The 17,634-nt window shown below is 34.6% G+C and overlaps 1 protein-coding gene across 1 annotated transcript; it reads right to left on the bottom strand.

Annotated features, from left to right (window-relative positions):
* Positions 1 to 4,277: 4,277 nt before the first annotated feature.
* On the bottom strand, positions 4,278 to 17,236 carry GXYLT1 (glucoside xylosyltransferase 1). Its single transcript, XM_009583590.1, has 6 exons — positions 17,069 to 17,236; positions 15,959 to 16,084; positions 14,854 to 15,105; positions 6,792 to 6,915; positions 6,307 to 6,479; positions 4,278 to 4,795 (listed from the first exon to the last, which is right to left on the bottom strand). The coding sequence occupies exons 1-6, from the start codon at positions 17,207 to 17,209 to the stop codon at positions 4,634 to 4,636; spliced, it is 978 nt and encodes a 325-aa protein (XP_009581885.1). The 5' UTR covers positions 17,210 to 17,236; the 3' UTR covers positions 4,278 to 4,633.
* Positions 17,237 to 17,634: the final 398 nt, after the last annotated feature.

Here is a 17,634-nt window from a genome sequence, read left to right as displayed (position 1 = left end):
GACTACAAAGCAACTGTGAGGCAACCTGCATTTCTATACAAAATTATCCTGCATTATTTAAGATTTGGCAGTTAAATACAGAAAGCAAGTTGTGTTTCTCTGTAGAGCTAAACTTGGATCAAACATAATTTTTCTTTTTTCTATGGGAACCTAAAGTGTATACACTAGTGTTTAATTTTTTAAAATTTGACTTGCTGGGTTCATGCTTTGCCCACTTGGGCAACTTGAGGAAATAACTTGGCTGTTATTTGTGCAAAACTTTGTAGGAATTTAAGTTATTCCTCTCAAACATCTACAGATAAATTCAGCTGGACAGAACTGAAGTGTCAAAAAAGAAACAGAACAGAAGATATCCAAAAAGATTAGAAACATGACAGAAAAATACATAAAGTTCCTTTTGAAAAATACAAGTTATGACACCACTTCTGAGTGTTTCTGTGCACAGAAGTGCTCAGACTGACAGCAACAGCCACATAAGACACATCTAAGATCTGTTCCAAGATCCACGGTGATGAGAAATACCTTCCCATTACTTCATACTTCTACTGTCTATGCTACAAAAGAATCCACTTCCTGCTAATGAACAAAAAGCCATACTCTCACACTATAGTTCTCTGCGACTTATTTTAATACACAAAATTACTGGAGTTATTCCAAATACCATTCACAAAGCAGTGCAGTGGGCAGGGAAACTATGATAATTATGGTAATCACATTAGATACCACAGCAGAGAATGTAAAAATAATAACTATTCAAAATGGATAATTTATTAAAAAAAATAAGTGGAGACACAAACAGCCTACACATTCATTTAAATTATACAGCAGTATTCCACTTAACCAGGCAAAAAAAAATAGTCATAATTATACAGTCAGTAAACGGATATTGTTAAACCTGCTTGATAGTTGAAAATCTTTTCATTTGAAACAGAAACCAGTGGAAAAAAACCCTTAAGACTTCTAAGAAGTGGAAATTCTAGATATGTCCATGCATTTGGAGACACTTTTATAAACCAGGTAGGAGAAACTAGAAGTCTAGTGTTTTCCTACAGATAAGCTAAAAAAGTAGAAGACTGATTTTACCCCTCAGTTTCACGCCATTTAATCCACCACAAATACCATCACATCCATAAATGTGAGTAAATAAACAGCGGTGCTTCATTCCTATTTTCACTCAAAATAAGAAAGCCCAATAATGCATATATAGATAATTCATTACACCTTCAGCTTTGCCTCTTACATGTTCTGCTTCTAAACGTTCCAAGCAGACCCAGATCCTTCCCTCCTCCCACCATTACATTGCAGTTATTTCCTTTTCCATGCTGTCTAGATGGGAAGTATAATTTGGTAGGAGGAAAAGAAAGACCACTGGCTTCTCAGTCATCCTCTTACAAAAAGTGCACAGATGGAAATGTGGAAAGCCTGTGTGGTTGGAGTATGTCTAGTATGGAGAGAAACCTGATATAAATTAACAAAAATGTTGACAGTTCAGTTTTCCAAACAACATTTTGCCAGAAGTTTATAGCTTGACCAAATTTAGGTCAAAACCAGCAAAAGGCAACTCCATATTGCTTTAAAATCTGTTTAAAATCGGAATAAGGAAAAAAAATTTTTTTTTTTCCTTCTAAACCTCTTTTCTTAACCTTTGTAAATTTAAAGTCAAATGCTTACCAAAACCAATTCAACTGGCATAAAGGTCACCTTCAGTCTAAATTTTGGCAAAACTACAAATAACTGGAAAGACATTTTCATAAGGCTTGTGCAGCCTTATTAACAGGCAGAGGTACAAGTACCATACATAACGATGTTTCGGTCTCATTAAGGGATAGCTGGCCTTTCATACCACCTACAGAGAGAGATAGACTGTCATTACAAATGAGATAACACATCTTCAAATAGATCTCTTCTACCGTAAGACCGTGATCCCTTTAAACAGAGACAGAATAATGGTACCGCGATATAGAGACAAATCAAGCATGATGAAGACAGATTTATTTTAATTTAACCTGAATGTACATTTCCTGATGCTTACATTTTTCTATGAAACTTTACACTTCTATTAGCATTAAATAATTTTATAATAAATAAATCAGGAAAAATGGGATGTCTAAAGTTCTATAATTTTCAGGTCCTGTTTTGTTGGTTACTTAAAAAAGCAATGTTTCTAAAACTAGACAACAATAATGATTCACAGGCTAGATGTAAGTTTCTACACTTATATGCATATAACCTTACAAATCAGGTATTGAAATGTTTGGGAGTATAACTGGTTTCTATCACACTACTTGGTTTTCCAGTCTTACTGTCTCCAAATGTTTTCTTTGTAAGTCAGAACTGTTTTTAAAGGTAGGTCATCTTTCTAAATTTAAGACATAGGGATTACAGAACTAAAAATTTATTCAAAACAGACAAATACTCTGGAGAGTTATTTAATGGAAGCTACTAAGAACTTGCTGGGTTTTAAGTTTTCTAGAGTATTCATGAGTGTTACTTGAGAATGCATAGTTGAGGTGAGCAGTTTAAGTTTATATTAATAAAAATTAAACAAAAACTATGGCATAAGGCAGTATATTCTGCTATTTGTAATATGCTAGGTAAACATCTCTTGAAATAAGCACAAAGTAAGAATTTTTATCCTATTATAAGCTTCAATATTAACACTTTTTATTCTAATCCCCCACAAAACCAGAAATTTAAGCGGAAAGGTAGCTGCTAACGTTCGCATTCCACTTTTTTTCTAAAATGGCTCACTGGGTTTTAAGCAGTATCTTCACATGCATACAACATACTAAAAATCAATTCAAAACTGAAAGTTTCTGCAAAGACAAACACAAAAAACAGGCCGAAAGAATTTTTAAATACAAACACACAGTACAAGTAAAAAAAAAAGCTGAAGACAAATTGATATAAAAATCAGTATTTATGTAAAAAAATAATGCATTGTATATTGTAAAATCAGTCAGTAACAGTATTCGCTTCACAGATTTCTAGATTTTCAGACTTCAAAAGGTTACATAGCAAGGAAAAGAGACTGTAACTACATGCGAGGCAGACTGCTTCCTAGATTCCAGCCCAGAAATTTACACCCTGAGCCAGCAGGGAGATTAGGAGCAGAATACAAACTCTGCTTACAGTGGAGTGTGGTTTTGTACTGCTAAAGCATTCGTCCAGCTCACATGGATCTGGGAGTCAGAGCCAGCCTGCCTTTGACAAAGAAACAGCCACAAAAAATTAAGCTTCTAAAATGGGGTTGGGATGAAGGTGCAAGTCAGTGAGTGGAACCTCCATGTCCAACACACAGGAACTTTTCCGGAATCCAAAAACTCACTTTATGAAGACTTCATCTCAGTTAGACAGGTTAGCCAAGTTCAAATATACTTTACAAATACATTTCTTACCATGCAAGTTTAAATAATATTTTACTGTAACACTAGAACTCGGTCTTTTTCTTCTTTTTTTTTTCTGGAAAAAAGTTTGTATTACATGAACAGAACTTTTTTTTCACTAAAATAACTAAAGAAAGCCTAATCCTTACCTGTTGTAAATCACTATCACCCTATCAACAGTAATGCATTCACATAGTTGAGGGTCTGCCCCAAAACTATTTTAAAGCCATGTTATTAAAAAAATATGGTAACAGGATATATTCTCTAAGACACCCACCTAATATACAGTATGATAAAGCATCAGAACTCTTATTACAGCTCTTCACTTTTAGGTACTAAATACTCTACAATATCCATCAGGTAATAACTCTTAGTAAGGAAATACAACAGCAACAGCTTTCTACTGTTTTTTCTTTTTTTCTACTTCCAAAATGCCCTATAAATCTGCAAAACCATGTAACTTTTAAAAAGTATTGTAAGACAGACAATTTCAAACTGAAGTTTTGCTAAAAAACCCTTCAACTCTGCTCTATCTTTTGGCCATGATGGCTCAACAGTGTTGAAACAAATGCTGTATATTAAACAGTCTCTGCATCTACTGACAGAGAAAACTAGTATCCCATACTAATTATTCATTTCTCAGAAAATCGTATTTATAGTGTGCAGTTTACATCTAAGATAAGCGAAACAAGATTGTCAAAACAGTACTTCAACATGTAAGAGATGAACATATAAAGGCACATACAGATTGTCAACGATTATATCACATTTCTTTGAAAAGAGTATTTTCTGCACTTGTAAACAACTTTGTTTACATAAAGGCTCACACCTTTAAAGTGAGGTTAGTGCTGCTGACTCAGATATTGCTACATTCACAGTTTAACAGAATTTTAGACAATATATGAGGTACACTCCCAAATAGAGCCATCTTCATTTCTTCCTCGTTCATTTGATCATTAGATGACTGAATTATGCAGACTAAAACTTCTGACCATAGAAGTCAGTATCACCCAAATCATGAGATCCAAGATAAATATTAGCAGTGATTAAACTTCAAAAGAGCAAAAAGTCACCTTTGCAGAAAAAAGTTCCTGTTCTTCATTACATGAATATTTTCTTCATTTTTATGTATGCTAGTAAACTTTTATCTGGGCACATTAAGAGCCGATTCAAGCCATATTAGAATTCTTGCACCTTTTGACCAGTATGTTAATTCAGTCTCTTGATTTAATAGCTTGGAGTAAAAATCACCTTCCCTTTGATCTTCTGGCATACAAGTCTCTTATGCTTTTTGTTAGCTGCTTCATGAACACTTTGTATACTCTTCCACAGTATGTATGCATGGTTTTCTGTAACTCCAGTTCTAGGGGCTGCAACAGGGAATGAACCAGATCATCTCTGAATGAATACTGGAAAGAGGTTAAGAAAAGAAGATTTAAGGTCAATATGGAAGAGTGTCATTATATTAGAGTTTTATAAAAATGCCTTTGAACACCGTATTTGATTTCTATAGGTTTATTAAATGTTTTCAAGAACTCAGAGAGTTTCTGAATGCAATATAGCTCTATATTACAGAAATATTCTCTAATGCTTTCAATAAGCAAGAGAGACTCTGTTTTAAAAAAATGTAAGCAAATGAACATAACCAGAGAGGCAAGGAGGAAATTTAAAACTACCTTACTAAATTAAAAATTTACAGATCTAAAATGATTTCTGGTTATTTGTTTGTTGAACAGTAACTTCCTTGAATGACATACAACTTTTAAGGAATACAATTATTATCAAAGTATAATGAAACAACAGTATGAAAAGTGGTACTACTGAAGTTTCATTAAACTGAATGATGGTCAAGCACATACTATGTTTAACATGGACATGAAATAAAGAAGTCATTAATTCAACAGTGCAGTATTTTTTATTAACAAATGATAAGCTAAAACAGCATTTCAAAGTAACATAATTTTGTTCATCTTATTACTACTGAATCAACAGTGGTTTACGTACTTTCTCTGACATTCATAAACCAAATGGGATCATAAATAAAAAGAAATAATTTTTTCTTCTGTTTTTTGACAATGCTCAAAGGAAACAAAGAAATCGTATTTTTATGGAAACACATTCACTTTCCCTGCAATGTATTCTCAGACCCCCAAAAGTACTTTTCTTCATTTTTATATCCATATGACAACATGTAATAAAGCACCATTAAAATATACTATTGATTTTTGAAGGTTATACGCAAACAATAGCCTGCTACATTAAAATGTGCATCAGTGCTAAATTTTACAGCTCTTCAGTGAGTATACTGATGTAGTGATAAATAGTTTATTAGATGACTTATTTGCAGAATGAAGAGAAGTCACTCTGCTTAGTATTTAAAGGAACAGCAACATATTAATACACTGAATCTCTAGAAAAGGTCAAAACAGAATATGAAAAAAAATATTTTCTACAAGCCAAATCTAGCTACAATTAAATGTTAAAATGTTGCAGTAAATATATACAAACTTTGGGAAGAAGAAGGGTTTTTTGCTGCATTTTAAAATCTCCAGAAAAATGAAGCTTCTGGTCATGTCCAAATGCTCATACAAACAGTTTACTAGATGTATTCATTAAAGGAATGGAAATAAAGCCTTTTAAATAGACATTGACAACTACAGGCAATGTTTTAGAATCCTAACCCAGACATAGTCTACACCATGTTTCAAAAGATGCTCATCACAAAAAGAATACACTGGAATTCTATCCAAGCAGTAAATGAAAAATTGGTGAAACACTTAACATCACGTAAAAGAGAAAAAAATTAACTTTGTTACAATCAAGGTAAGTATCAACAAAACCTACAAAATATATGCAGCACTGTAGATAAAAATACATTAAAAAAAACACGTTGCACAAGTACAATGATGAAAACACTTACATTTTTTATCGCTTCATAGACAGCCCTAAAAGTCGGTTGTTTATCATCATGGTAAACACCTCTGTTTCCATGAAGAATAAATATACCTTCTTCTTCAGCTTCCTTACAATTGCTTCCATAGATGCAGTGGTCAGGCCGATAATTCCATTGGCAAGGAAAGACATAAAGACTTTCTGTGCAGAAAAATGAGAACTCTGGATTAAATATCAAAATTGTTTCCGGAAATTACATTAATCTTCTCTTTTTTTCCCTTAAGGTTGCTTCATAAATTTCTGTACAGTTGATTTGAAAGCTAACAGCTAATTACACTCTAGCAAGCTCCAATGCTGTCTCTCAAAGTAAACACTTTCAGAAAATGAAAGAAGTGAAAAGTCCCTTGAAAACTTTCACTGAAAAGTCTGCTAAGAGAGTATTTTCCTGGATTTCTGAACTTCATAGAAAAGATCAACTTTGTCATGTTAGACTTAAAATCAATGTGGATTTACCTGGATTGTGAAAAAACATAATGTTCAGTAGATCCTGATCACCCCATGTTATGTTCAACTTGTACTTCTTCAGCAGTGGCATAAGAATTTCTCCCCACTGTAACCGGACTGGTGTCATATCATTCTATCAAACAAAACAAAGCAAAACAACACAAGCATTCAGGACAATTATACTTACAAAGAAGGAAATGCCCTACAGAATCGCAGTAATTTGCTTTTCAAAGTTACAAATCTCAAATGTATAGATGATTTCTTCCTTTTAAACAAATGAGCACATCTAAGGAAAATAGTTATGGACATTTCCAATATGCTTTATTTCTCAATTATTATCTTATAAGGAAAATTATATGCATCTCCTACTTCTATTTAATTTTGCCACATTCTATTTTTGTCTTCAAGATTTCCCTCAAACATCTTAAACCAAGGGTTCTAAGAAATAGCAAGGTTTTTTTATACAGCAGTAGAATCTAACAAAAAAACTGCATTTAAGTGATGTGTGCAAGTAGATGGGCACTATTTAAATATCCACACTTCATGCAATTTCTCTGCCTTTATCACAGAGTGATAATATACACAGGTTTTGAAGTTAACTTCAAAAATTCAAAACAGATCAATATAGAATTAATTATTAAATAGTTCCAAACACATACAGTGAAACGATATTGGCTACAAAGGAGCATTCAAAAATACAGAAATCCTTCAAAGGTTTTCAAAAGAATTTTCATTGAGTTGAACTATTTTTTTTAGTTACTGAACTTGAATTTCCACAGCAAAGGCACAACTTTTCACTAGCAAAAGGCAGTAAGACTCTAAACCAACAGCTGTTACTTAATTCCCAAATTCTTTATTTAGCAAAATCACTTCAAAGGAAAAGGAGAAGGAGTTCTTCTAAGAGTTTGGCTGAAGAGGTGCTACTTGGAGTAAGCTGGCCTACACTGAACTCCATGTTACCAAAGGGGTTACCATCTGCAGCGTAACAGGTTACATATTCTAAAGCTAATCTTTATACCACGTTTAAGCTCAACTAGAACAGGAAAGGAACAAGGCTGCTCACTTTGTACCTTCTACTTCAGTTGGGAGAGTGAGGATGGAATAACAGTAAGTCCCAAAGAGAGAAAATTCCTGAATAAGTACAATATTGTACCCTTGATTCTTTTTAACCAAGTTGCCAAAAAAAAAAAAATTAAATTAGAATTCCAGTATGGTTTGGGATCTGTATACAGAAACACCAAGTTAAGAAACTGAAAAGATTACCAGGAGCAAGATATTCAGTTTTAGAATTATAGTATCAAAGACTTTCTTCTCCGAGCTTTCCACTGACAAACTAGAAAGCGCAAAAATTAGCAGTTCAGTTTCTAGTCTTTCCTCAAACCATTTCAGCCATCAAATATGTAGGGCTTTCTGAACTGAAGACTAAAAAAAGAAATACTATCAGATTTCAGACAAGAATTAATACAAAAAAGATCTATAGCTTATATTATGTAAGAAGCCAAACGGAATATTACAGTCCCTTCTGTCCTAAAAAATTTATGACTATGATTGCTTGCAAGTATTCGATGAGAACAGGCATATGAAATGCACATGAGAATTCTTCTCTAGCAAGAATTATCATTAGGCTCAGTGCAATGTGATTAAACAAAAGAAAACACAGGCTTAACACCAAGCTAAAACCTTCCAAAAAGCAAATCGATCAGACTACATCACAGTGGGTAAAGATTACTCCCTCACCTGAACTTTGCCATCCATAGAATATTGACCTAAGCTTTAAATTTAGACTCAGTGCTAAGAATTAAAAACAGAATTAAATTAGCTCACTGATACCAGGGTAATCATGATAAGAGAATATACCGTAATAAATAAAGTTTTAGAGCAACCCATAGAAATATTAATTTAAATTGTTAAAGTCATTATTTCATATAATTTTCATTTAACTTGTATAGTTTTAATAGCAGTGAAATCCAGAGTATATCCCAAGGAGATGCAAAGCAGGTAACAGCATACATCACATTGCCAGATGTCTAGAAGCAATATTACTGGACAAATAGTGCTATCAGACTTAAGAACTGGAAATTGTAATATTTCAATAACGTTTGCATAAATATAAAAAAGTTATATACTAATTTATTAACACTGATGTATAATGAAACCAATGTCGGAATCACAGAGCAAGAGAAACTACTTGAATAGTTATACAACCGCCTTCTTTAAAATTCTACTGTAACTTGTAGTGAGGTCAAACAGCTTGAGAAGTAGAATGCTCAAGTTCAATCAAAATTGAAATAGAATTGCTTTTCAAAAGTTACTCAAGTAAATATGAGAAAAATAACTCTATGATAACCTAAGGATTTCCAGAATACAAACTTCCTCTCCAATATTCAACAAGTTGCAAAGTAGGTTAAAGAGGTTTAAGAAAATGGTAGTGGGCATTTCTGTGATGCCATCAAGCTGATACAGGCTCTTACGAACCCTCACAATTCCAGGTTTTTTTGATTGGAAGAAAATGTGTAAGGACATTAAGATATCCTCCTAAATGTGTTTGGTTTTGTTTTTTTTTTTTGTTTAGATGCTGTCCTTTAATTAGTTTGGTCATTACTGATTTCTGTCCCAGAAGACTTCTGCCTGGCCAAGCCTGAAGTCAGACTTAACAAGAGCTGTTACATTTAGCCTGTAGCAACCTCGTATTACCTCTCTCTTAATTCCAGTAGGAAAATATAAAGTTGAGGAAAAATACTCAAATCATACAGCAATATCTAAAGAAACTGCAGCTGTATCCCACAAACAGTTGACCAATTTAAATTTTCTTAATGCCAAATGAGAGCAAGCCCTCTTCCTCTGGTTACATGACTCTATCCTGTTCTTGCATTAACAGTGTAGTGCTAACACTTACTAGATGTTTTTGTGAGCTCATTTACTTCACTAACCCAGCAGAAGGATTTCTTTTTCCTACTGTTACCAAATTTAATTGAATCATAATCGGGACCAACAAACACCAGAGGCTAGGACAAAGTAAGGAAGAAAAAGCAGGGGAAAGCAGCTGGTAAGAGACAGGAACCTTCCTTTTAGAAGCAATTAGCTTTTGCACAGGTTCACCATATTTCTTTGAACTATAGCCTTAAGCAATACTGAATGGTAAAAAAAAAAGCATATAATAGGCTTAGGTCATAGAAACTCTCGGAACTTTGATCTTTTTTTGTCTAAAGCATACCCATGAACCTCTCCATTGCACACATTATCTGAAATTATTTTGTTTGGGGCTTGTTTGATTTTCTAAGAGCTCATTCCTTTCCATGACTGCCCATGTCTCAGGCATCACAACAACTAAGTTTCTTAATAAATTTGATAAAAGTCATTGTTCTCTATTCACAAAGCCTCACTGGTCTAGGACTTTTTGTTAAAACACCGTATCTGCAGTATTTGCTACACCTCTTCAAGTTTAAAAGTATCTATATCTATATGAATACTAATATAAAAATAAAAAAGTCACCTACTATTACTTCTTCCATCTCCTAAATACTCTTGCATGTTTTACATTCCCATTTTCTAATTGCTGCTTAAACAAAGACAACAGGCAGGCACTATCCATCAGAAACTTCATTACTGATTCTAGTCTTATGTCCGGTTATGCACTGTTTAATGACCATATTCAATAACATATATATGCATGCATATGTATCTGTATATATGTATACACGTGTGCATATATATGTATATATACAGTGCATGTATTTGTATGAGTCTCAAAACACAAAAGACAAATAAGATAGTTAGGACCAGGAGTGACAACTTCCATTAGGTACCATAGATAGGCAAGTAGCTAGGATGTTTGTCTGAAATTAATAAACCTGACAGTCCTGAGAAGAATGAGGCTTGAATAAATAAGTAGACAAAAGAAGACTTAATCCTGGAGCAATACATGGAACTACAGGTTTTCTGCTACCCAGGTGAGCACCATAACCATTGGCTAAAGTCTCCGGTTCTCCTTTTTATTTATTAATCTTCTGGTTCCTCCTAACTCTTACAAATCAATGTGACAACAGAAGAAAGATGCTTAAAGGCCTCAAGCAGCTCAGCCTGTAATTTCGGGCTGAAGAAACTATAATAGACAAAGAACCCACAGTTTTAAATCCACCGTATTGCAGGAATATCCTGATCCAAAACTTCCACTGTTTAGACAAGTGCTCTAGCCACTAGACAGTCATGCAAAAAGGTCTACAGGCAGCTTTTTAAAGATAGAAAAATTCCCAGAACTTACATACTTCTTGATGAATTTGTTGAGTTTCCTGAATGAATATAAAAAAATTCGGACCTTCCTATAAGACAATGAAGCATTTTCTAGTTCTACTGTATTTGACTGTAACAGTTAATGGGACACGACACGGGACAGTACCTGTAAGGTCCAAAAGCATCTGCAGTGTTGCTGGCAAGGGGTATTAGGATAGTCTCTACCCCTGATTTTGATTTACCACTCTTCTAAAGGCTTGGGACTAGTAGCTCCTTTGCCATCAGTAACAAGGGAAGCCATACACTCTCTCAGGCCTACCATGCATAGTCTCAACTACACTAAACCCTTTTCAAAGTTTTGCTGTGAGGCTTGCAATTTTTCATACTGACCAATCATCCTTTTAAGACATTCAAGAAACCTGAAGATGAAAACAAAGTCTCTGCAAGTCCCCATGAACAGCAGAGTTTCTGTAATAGAGCTTGTGCATCTTAGGGCCCTATGATGCTCCGCAAGCTTGTGGGACCACACTCTAGGTATTAGGGGAGCATAAACTAAATGGTTCCCCTGCTGAGTGCTCTCTAAGACAAGATCTCAATAATCAATATTGTATAAGAGAAATTCATTTCCTGCTTAGTCATTACCCAGGCTGCACTATCTAGCTATGATATGAGAGGAGAACGATCAAGCACTATCATTCCTAAGTTTCAGGTAACCTAGCAGCTCTCTGATTAGACATCCTCAAACTGTTCTGACTGGGCTGAGCACGCTACCACAAGCCTGATACTATAGGACACTTTTCCAGTGTTTCCAACAGGTGGAAGAACTAAGTCAGCAGCAAGGGTTAGAAATCATGAGGTAGTCTCCCATCAGAAACAATTCTGAGTCTTCCAATACCAAAAAGTCTCCACTGATAAGTATGTTGGTCACTGGCAGTAAGGTCTAACGCAGAATCTTAGCAAGCCAGTCACACTGGAGAAAGTATCTATCTCTACAAATTCAAAGCTTGAACAAATAACAAACATTACACTTCCCAGAAACATACAAAGACAGAGGCAAAACTCAGCTAGATGCTCAGCATTTGTTATACAAGGACCTGAAGATACTGGGGCAAGGTTTTAAATCAAGAAGGGTATCCAAAGAGAGCATTTCAAAATGCTTCAGCTGAACCAGAAAATTCATATATGTCAAAACACCATGCATCCAAACATTGTATCTGTGTTCCTTGCTCAAGATAATTGGACTAAGACTCCAGGAAAGATGTACAGGATGATGAAAGCAGGGGGAAAGAAGGTGTAGGAATGGAAGGAAAAAGATTAAATTCATGCAAGACATAAGTTCTCAGCAACCATGTTAAAAGCTGCACATGCACACAGAAAAAAAAAAAAAAACAGCAAAAAAAAACCCACCCAGGTATACAGAACACACCATCTTTTTTATTTCTTTTTTACTTCTTACTATCAAGCAGGAGTGAAAGAATATTCCTTTATGTGCACCACTAGTCTCAAATGTTTGAGGAATAGCCACAGGGCGCACACAAGCATTCCTGGACAAGTATGAAGTTCAGAAGACACGCAAAAGCAAGGGCCAGCAGTATGCATCAGATGTGGAAGGGGAAGTCTAAGTTTGAAGTGACAGTAAAGCCCTGGGAAGGATGCCAAAGAATGATGACTAACGATTCAGGGCAGAAAATGCTGTATTCCTAATATTTAAAACAACTGAAGTGGAGCAGGGGAACGGGTTAATTGCTTTTTTTAAATTTTTCTTAACTAAAGCCATCAAAAAGGGCTTTGAATCATGTGCTTTGCTATTGGGAAGCTTTGCTCTGTTTATGCTTCCCTTTCTCAAGCGCCCTTTCATAATTCTGAATATTTAGTATACTTGCACAGCACTGGGTAGTTCACTCCAGTCTCAGCTCCTTTCCCTTAATTGTATGAATGCTAAGCCTGCAACTCATCAAGCACACTTGCTTAGTACAGCACCTACTGAACAATTTGAGAAAGAGCATTAGGATGAATGTTTTTAGGACAATTCAAGACTTTTTTTGTTCTGATTCCCCATACCAGTTATGACACGCAATCTTCCTCACTACAGAAAGAAGTTCAGTGGCCCACTTAGCCAGAAATTGTACATCATGTTAGGTATACTGAAGTTTGCCAGCAGGATCACGTGAAAAGCATATGGATTTGTGCTTTGCCTTACAGCTGAGGTCTTACAAATCACAGATATTCACACCCATAATAAAGAGCAATTATAAAAAAAAAATCACTTCCTCCAAGGCTGGTTTTGGTTTAGCAATGTGACATGTTTCATTGCATAATAAATATACAACATGGCAACAACAGGAATATGTAGCAGATATTTTCAGGACCTGGAAAATACTCCAGCCCTCTAGTATCAAGGGAAAGCAGCAATATTCCATTTTGAATTTCAAAGTATTCATGAATGATTTCACCTACTTAAATCTGTATATATAGACTTAAATTTTAAGAAACCACCAGTTTTAGGTGCTAAGGAGAAAGGACTTTATGTTGTCCTCTAGAAAACTGCAGTTAATTTGGAAGACAATTTTAGTATCCTACATAATCCATATATTTTTGAAAATGTTAACTCCGATTTTAGTAAAAATGCATAAATTGATAACCTAAGTTGTATTGAGAAGCCCAACCCATATTCTGGCATGAATAAAAGACCAATCTTATCTCAGAGTTTACCACCCTAAAAATAATTCACACAAATATATTGTCAGAGGTTAAGATACACGCAGTTCTCAGTCCCATATTTTTCTTGTTACACTTTTTGGTATTGTCATTTCTCCAGATGCTATAATCAGGAAAACAAATAACAAAGTGGACAATGCAAGATTCTACTGGCAACGTATACAGAGAAGTTTTCTTCTTCGGGAAACTACAGCTATATACGATAGCTATGATAACCTTCTACTTTAACTACAACTGAGATAATCCATTCTCCATTTTTTTTAAATTCTCTGTATTTCCATAACAAAAATACATAGCAAGAATGTTAAGATTAAAGCTAAATCTTTCTTAAATTGGAAATGGGGGAGAAGAAGCAGTGTCTACTGCAAGTTTATATTGCCCCTCTTATGGGTGCACCTTCCAATAGTTTTTGACTGCATGATTATTTTTCCCTAATCAAACTTCTCTTAAACAGAGAAGTACTTTTTTCCCTAGAATAATCACATGGCTCTGCTTTTGTACTTGTGTTTCAACTATGTAAGAAAAAACTTCCCATCTGTGAAGCAATGACCATTTCTGCTGCTGCATGGACTGCTTTAGTAAGTACTTTCATGATTAACTTATTTCTCTACAAAAATTATGACTTCAAAGTAAATCAAAAGATACTTAAGGTGATAATCACCTGGTTACAATGTAAAAGATCAAAATTTGGAAACTGTACAGTTAAAATAACTTACTAAATGTTTTAGCACCACCTCCTGGTCATACTACTACACACATTTTTAAAGTCAGTTTACAGTATACATTAACTGTTTTCTGGGATCTCTACAGTGAAGAAAAAACACCAGAATATCTACTGACAAATGTCATTTACAGCAGACTGTATCAAGGCACAGGATCTCTCAGAACTAGGAAAAATTAAAACAATCAAGCACATTTGAAATTCAGGAATTCCAAGTCTTACAGTGAATGGCATTTAAAAAACCACAAGTTAGATACCATTTTAAACACAGCGCATTTTTAGAGCATTATTCCAATTACAAGAAAAATATTTTGAAAAAATACTGTCCCACATGAATTTGAAACAGGATTAGAACTAAAAGATGTAAAACCACAGAAAATGCAATAAAGGCAACACACATACCTTGAAATACTTTCTTCTAATACGTGTCATATTCATTAACATGACTCCAGAATTTATTCCAGTTACTCCATAATAGGGATGTCTAGCAAAGCGATTATACCACCCGATACGAGGCTCTTCATGTTCTGGTGCCATTGCAGCGATTTGTGTGGAGTTGAACTTTCCCAGAAAAGACCAAATATCATCAACAGGTCTCAAAAACAGGATGTCAGTATCAACATACAGTAGCGAATCCACATTTTTGAGGATTAACTGTGAGGGAAAGAAATTTAAAACCAAACTTCTAAGTTTTATTGAGCTTCTCTTCATAAAACAGAAGTTGCTGCCATTACACAATAAAGTTTAATACATTTTTGTCATATACAAATAAACTCATCTTAGACTGACAGTTTGCAGTCAATAAATTTGTCACCATTCCTTCTTCTCTCATTTTGAAGAATTTTTGTAGAGTGAAATAGAAGTTTTATATAGAACAGTAATGCAAAGGCACTCTGTCTACATTTTATATCCTGGGGCTCCTTAGGAGTAGGTTGCAGGCCAGGTGAAACATTACCATAACAGGAGCTCCTACCTTCCTCCTGTTCTCTTGCTTTCCTATGCATCTAATCAACAAGGGAGAGGTGTAAGGGAGCGCCAGAAGAGACAGTATTTGGGAGATAGCTGCCACTGCTATAATCCACCTAAGCTGAAGTATGATTTCTGAAGTGTCTCAGATGAGCAAAGAAAAGGCTGCACAAAACACTCTGGCAACAATAGCCCATTTCTTGTTTCATTTTCTCTAACCTTCTCAGACCCACGCATGCAGGAAACTTTCCAACTAAATGAGATGAAGTGTGATAAATCCTTCTTACCTCTGAGAGGATGACATGACCTGTACCTCTCACTGGGGATACTGTGCCATAATGCAGCAAGGGAGAAAAGGACTTTTATTCCATAGTCTATTAGTGCCACAGAAGAAGGTTAAATTCAGAGAGTTTTTTAGGATGTCATAAAAGTAACTTTTAGGAGTAGTAGTAGTTTTTAATTTAAAACTAAGCAGAAATCTGATTAACAAGGACAGCTTTGTAAACAGACTTCTGTACTGTCCTGTTACAGAATAACTTACTGGCAAGAATAGCCTTTGTGAAGCACATGGTTTAAACAATTTCTTCCATTCTGCTGCACTCTCAGTTGGAAATGTTATTGGATATAATGTGTAATTAACTTTTCCTTCATAGGGGAAGTCATCAAGCTATGTGAAAAGAAGAGATCACAAAAATTACTTCAGTTCAATTCTATTACAAAAAAGAAATCAATCCCCCATTCAAATTAATAATTGAACACAACTGCAACACCTCTCTCACATAACAGAAATGCTTCCGGAACTACAAGAATCTGTCAACTATTCAAAATACTTGAACAAAAAGTGGCACCTGCGGGCCACTATGAAAAAAACACGTCATATTAGATCATATACAAAAGTAAGAGCAAGTAAAATAAATTAGTATTTACAAAAAGTAAATACATCAAATAAAACTTTTTCCCCTCTTAACTAGTTTCCACAGGAGAAATACCAATGAAATCTTTCTCAATTTAAAATAACCTTACCCAATTCTTGCCACAGTTACTGTTCACATGACATTAGTGTACATATATTAGTATGTATAACATACTAATGTCATAGTTAGCATGACATTTTAAGCACAAAAATAGTAAAACCCTCCACAGCTATATACTAGTCAGCTTCTAATACTGCTACTTCAGTTATATTCATTAACTGAAATTTAATAAAATTATACATAACCATATCTACCATTTTCAAAGACTGATGTTTCACTTTGTTTAGATAATGTAAGGCTGACTCATACTGTAAGCACAGGGACAAAAAAGGACAGATCTCCATTTTCTCTTGTAAAACCAATTTTAAATAAGCTCACACAAGATAACTGGTTTGTGTTCAGAACATCAGGTTTGTATTTAACAGATTCAAGGTGACAAATCAGGAAGTTTTGGTCTGTGTCTATGAAAAGCTTTGATATCAGCAACTGGCATTTTCCACAGGAAAAAATTCAAAAATCCCCATCTAACATTACAAAAGACTTGCATACTAGCTTATTTTTAGATCCCTGCATTTCTGCCACTATATCCAACAACTACTACCCAAGAAGCAGAGAAATTGCTATATACTACTCAAATTGTACTACAAACTGATTAAGTAAATTATTTGGGTACTTACTATGTCTTTGAAACTCTCGTGCAGTTGGTCCTCAGCAAAAATATGGAACTGGAGGGGTTTGATGCTGAAAATAATGGCTGATCTCAACATAGTAACAGTCTCCTCCAGTCTTTCACCACAGGCAACCACTGCTAGATGCATTTTCTCTGAAGGATGTGTTTTCGTATAATCATATCTGATACAAAAATATTTTTTCATTTGACATTATTTCTAGCACAGGCTTAAAGAAAAGCTCTACTATTTACTGCAGCATGTAATATAACAAAATATCCTTTATCATATTTAAACCAGCAAAGGATAACTCAAACAGAACATACGAACTACAGCATTACACCTCGTATGTAGGTTTATGTTTAACCTGAACTATTCTCATATTTACTCCCACCATCCCAGCCTATGAGGAAAAAACAAGATATGGAAGAGCTATACAGAAACTAAACAAACAAACATTTATTTTCTTAGTAATCTTACTATCCATTACTAGCAAGGAATTCCATCAAAATAGCTATGTTAAAAGAAAGATCACATGAAGTTACATTGAAATGTGAAACGCTGACAGCACACTG

Source organism: Fulmarus glacialis, unplaced genomic scaffold (genome assembly GCF_000690835.1).
Source record: "Fulmarus glacialis isolate BGI_N327 unplaced genomic scaffold, ASM69083v1 scaffold1238, whole genome shotgun sequence".
Lineage (NCBI taxonomy): Eukaryota > Metazoa > Chordata > Aves > Procellariiformes > Procellariidae > Fulmarus > Fulmarus glacialis.
This window is presented reverse-complemented; position numbering and strand designations above follow the sequence as displayed.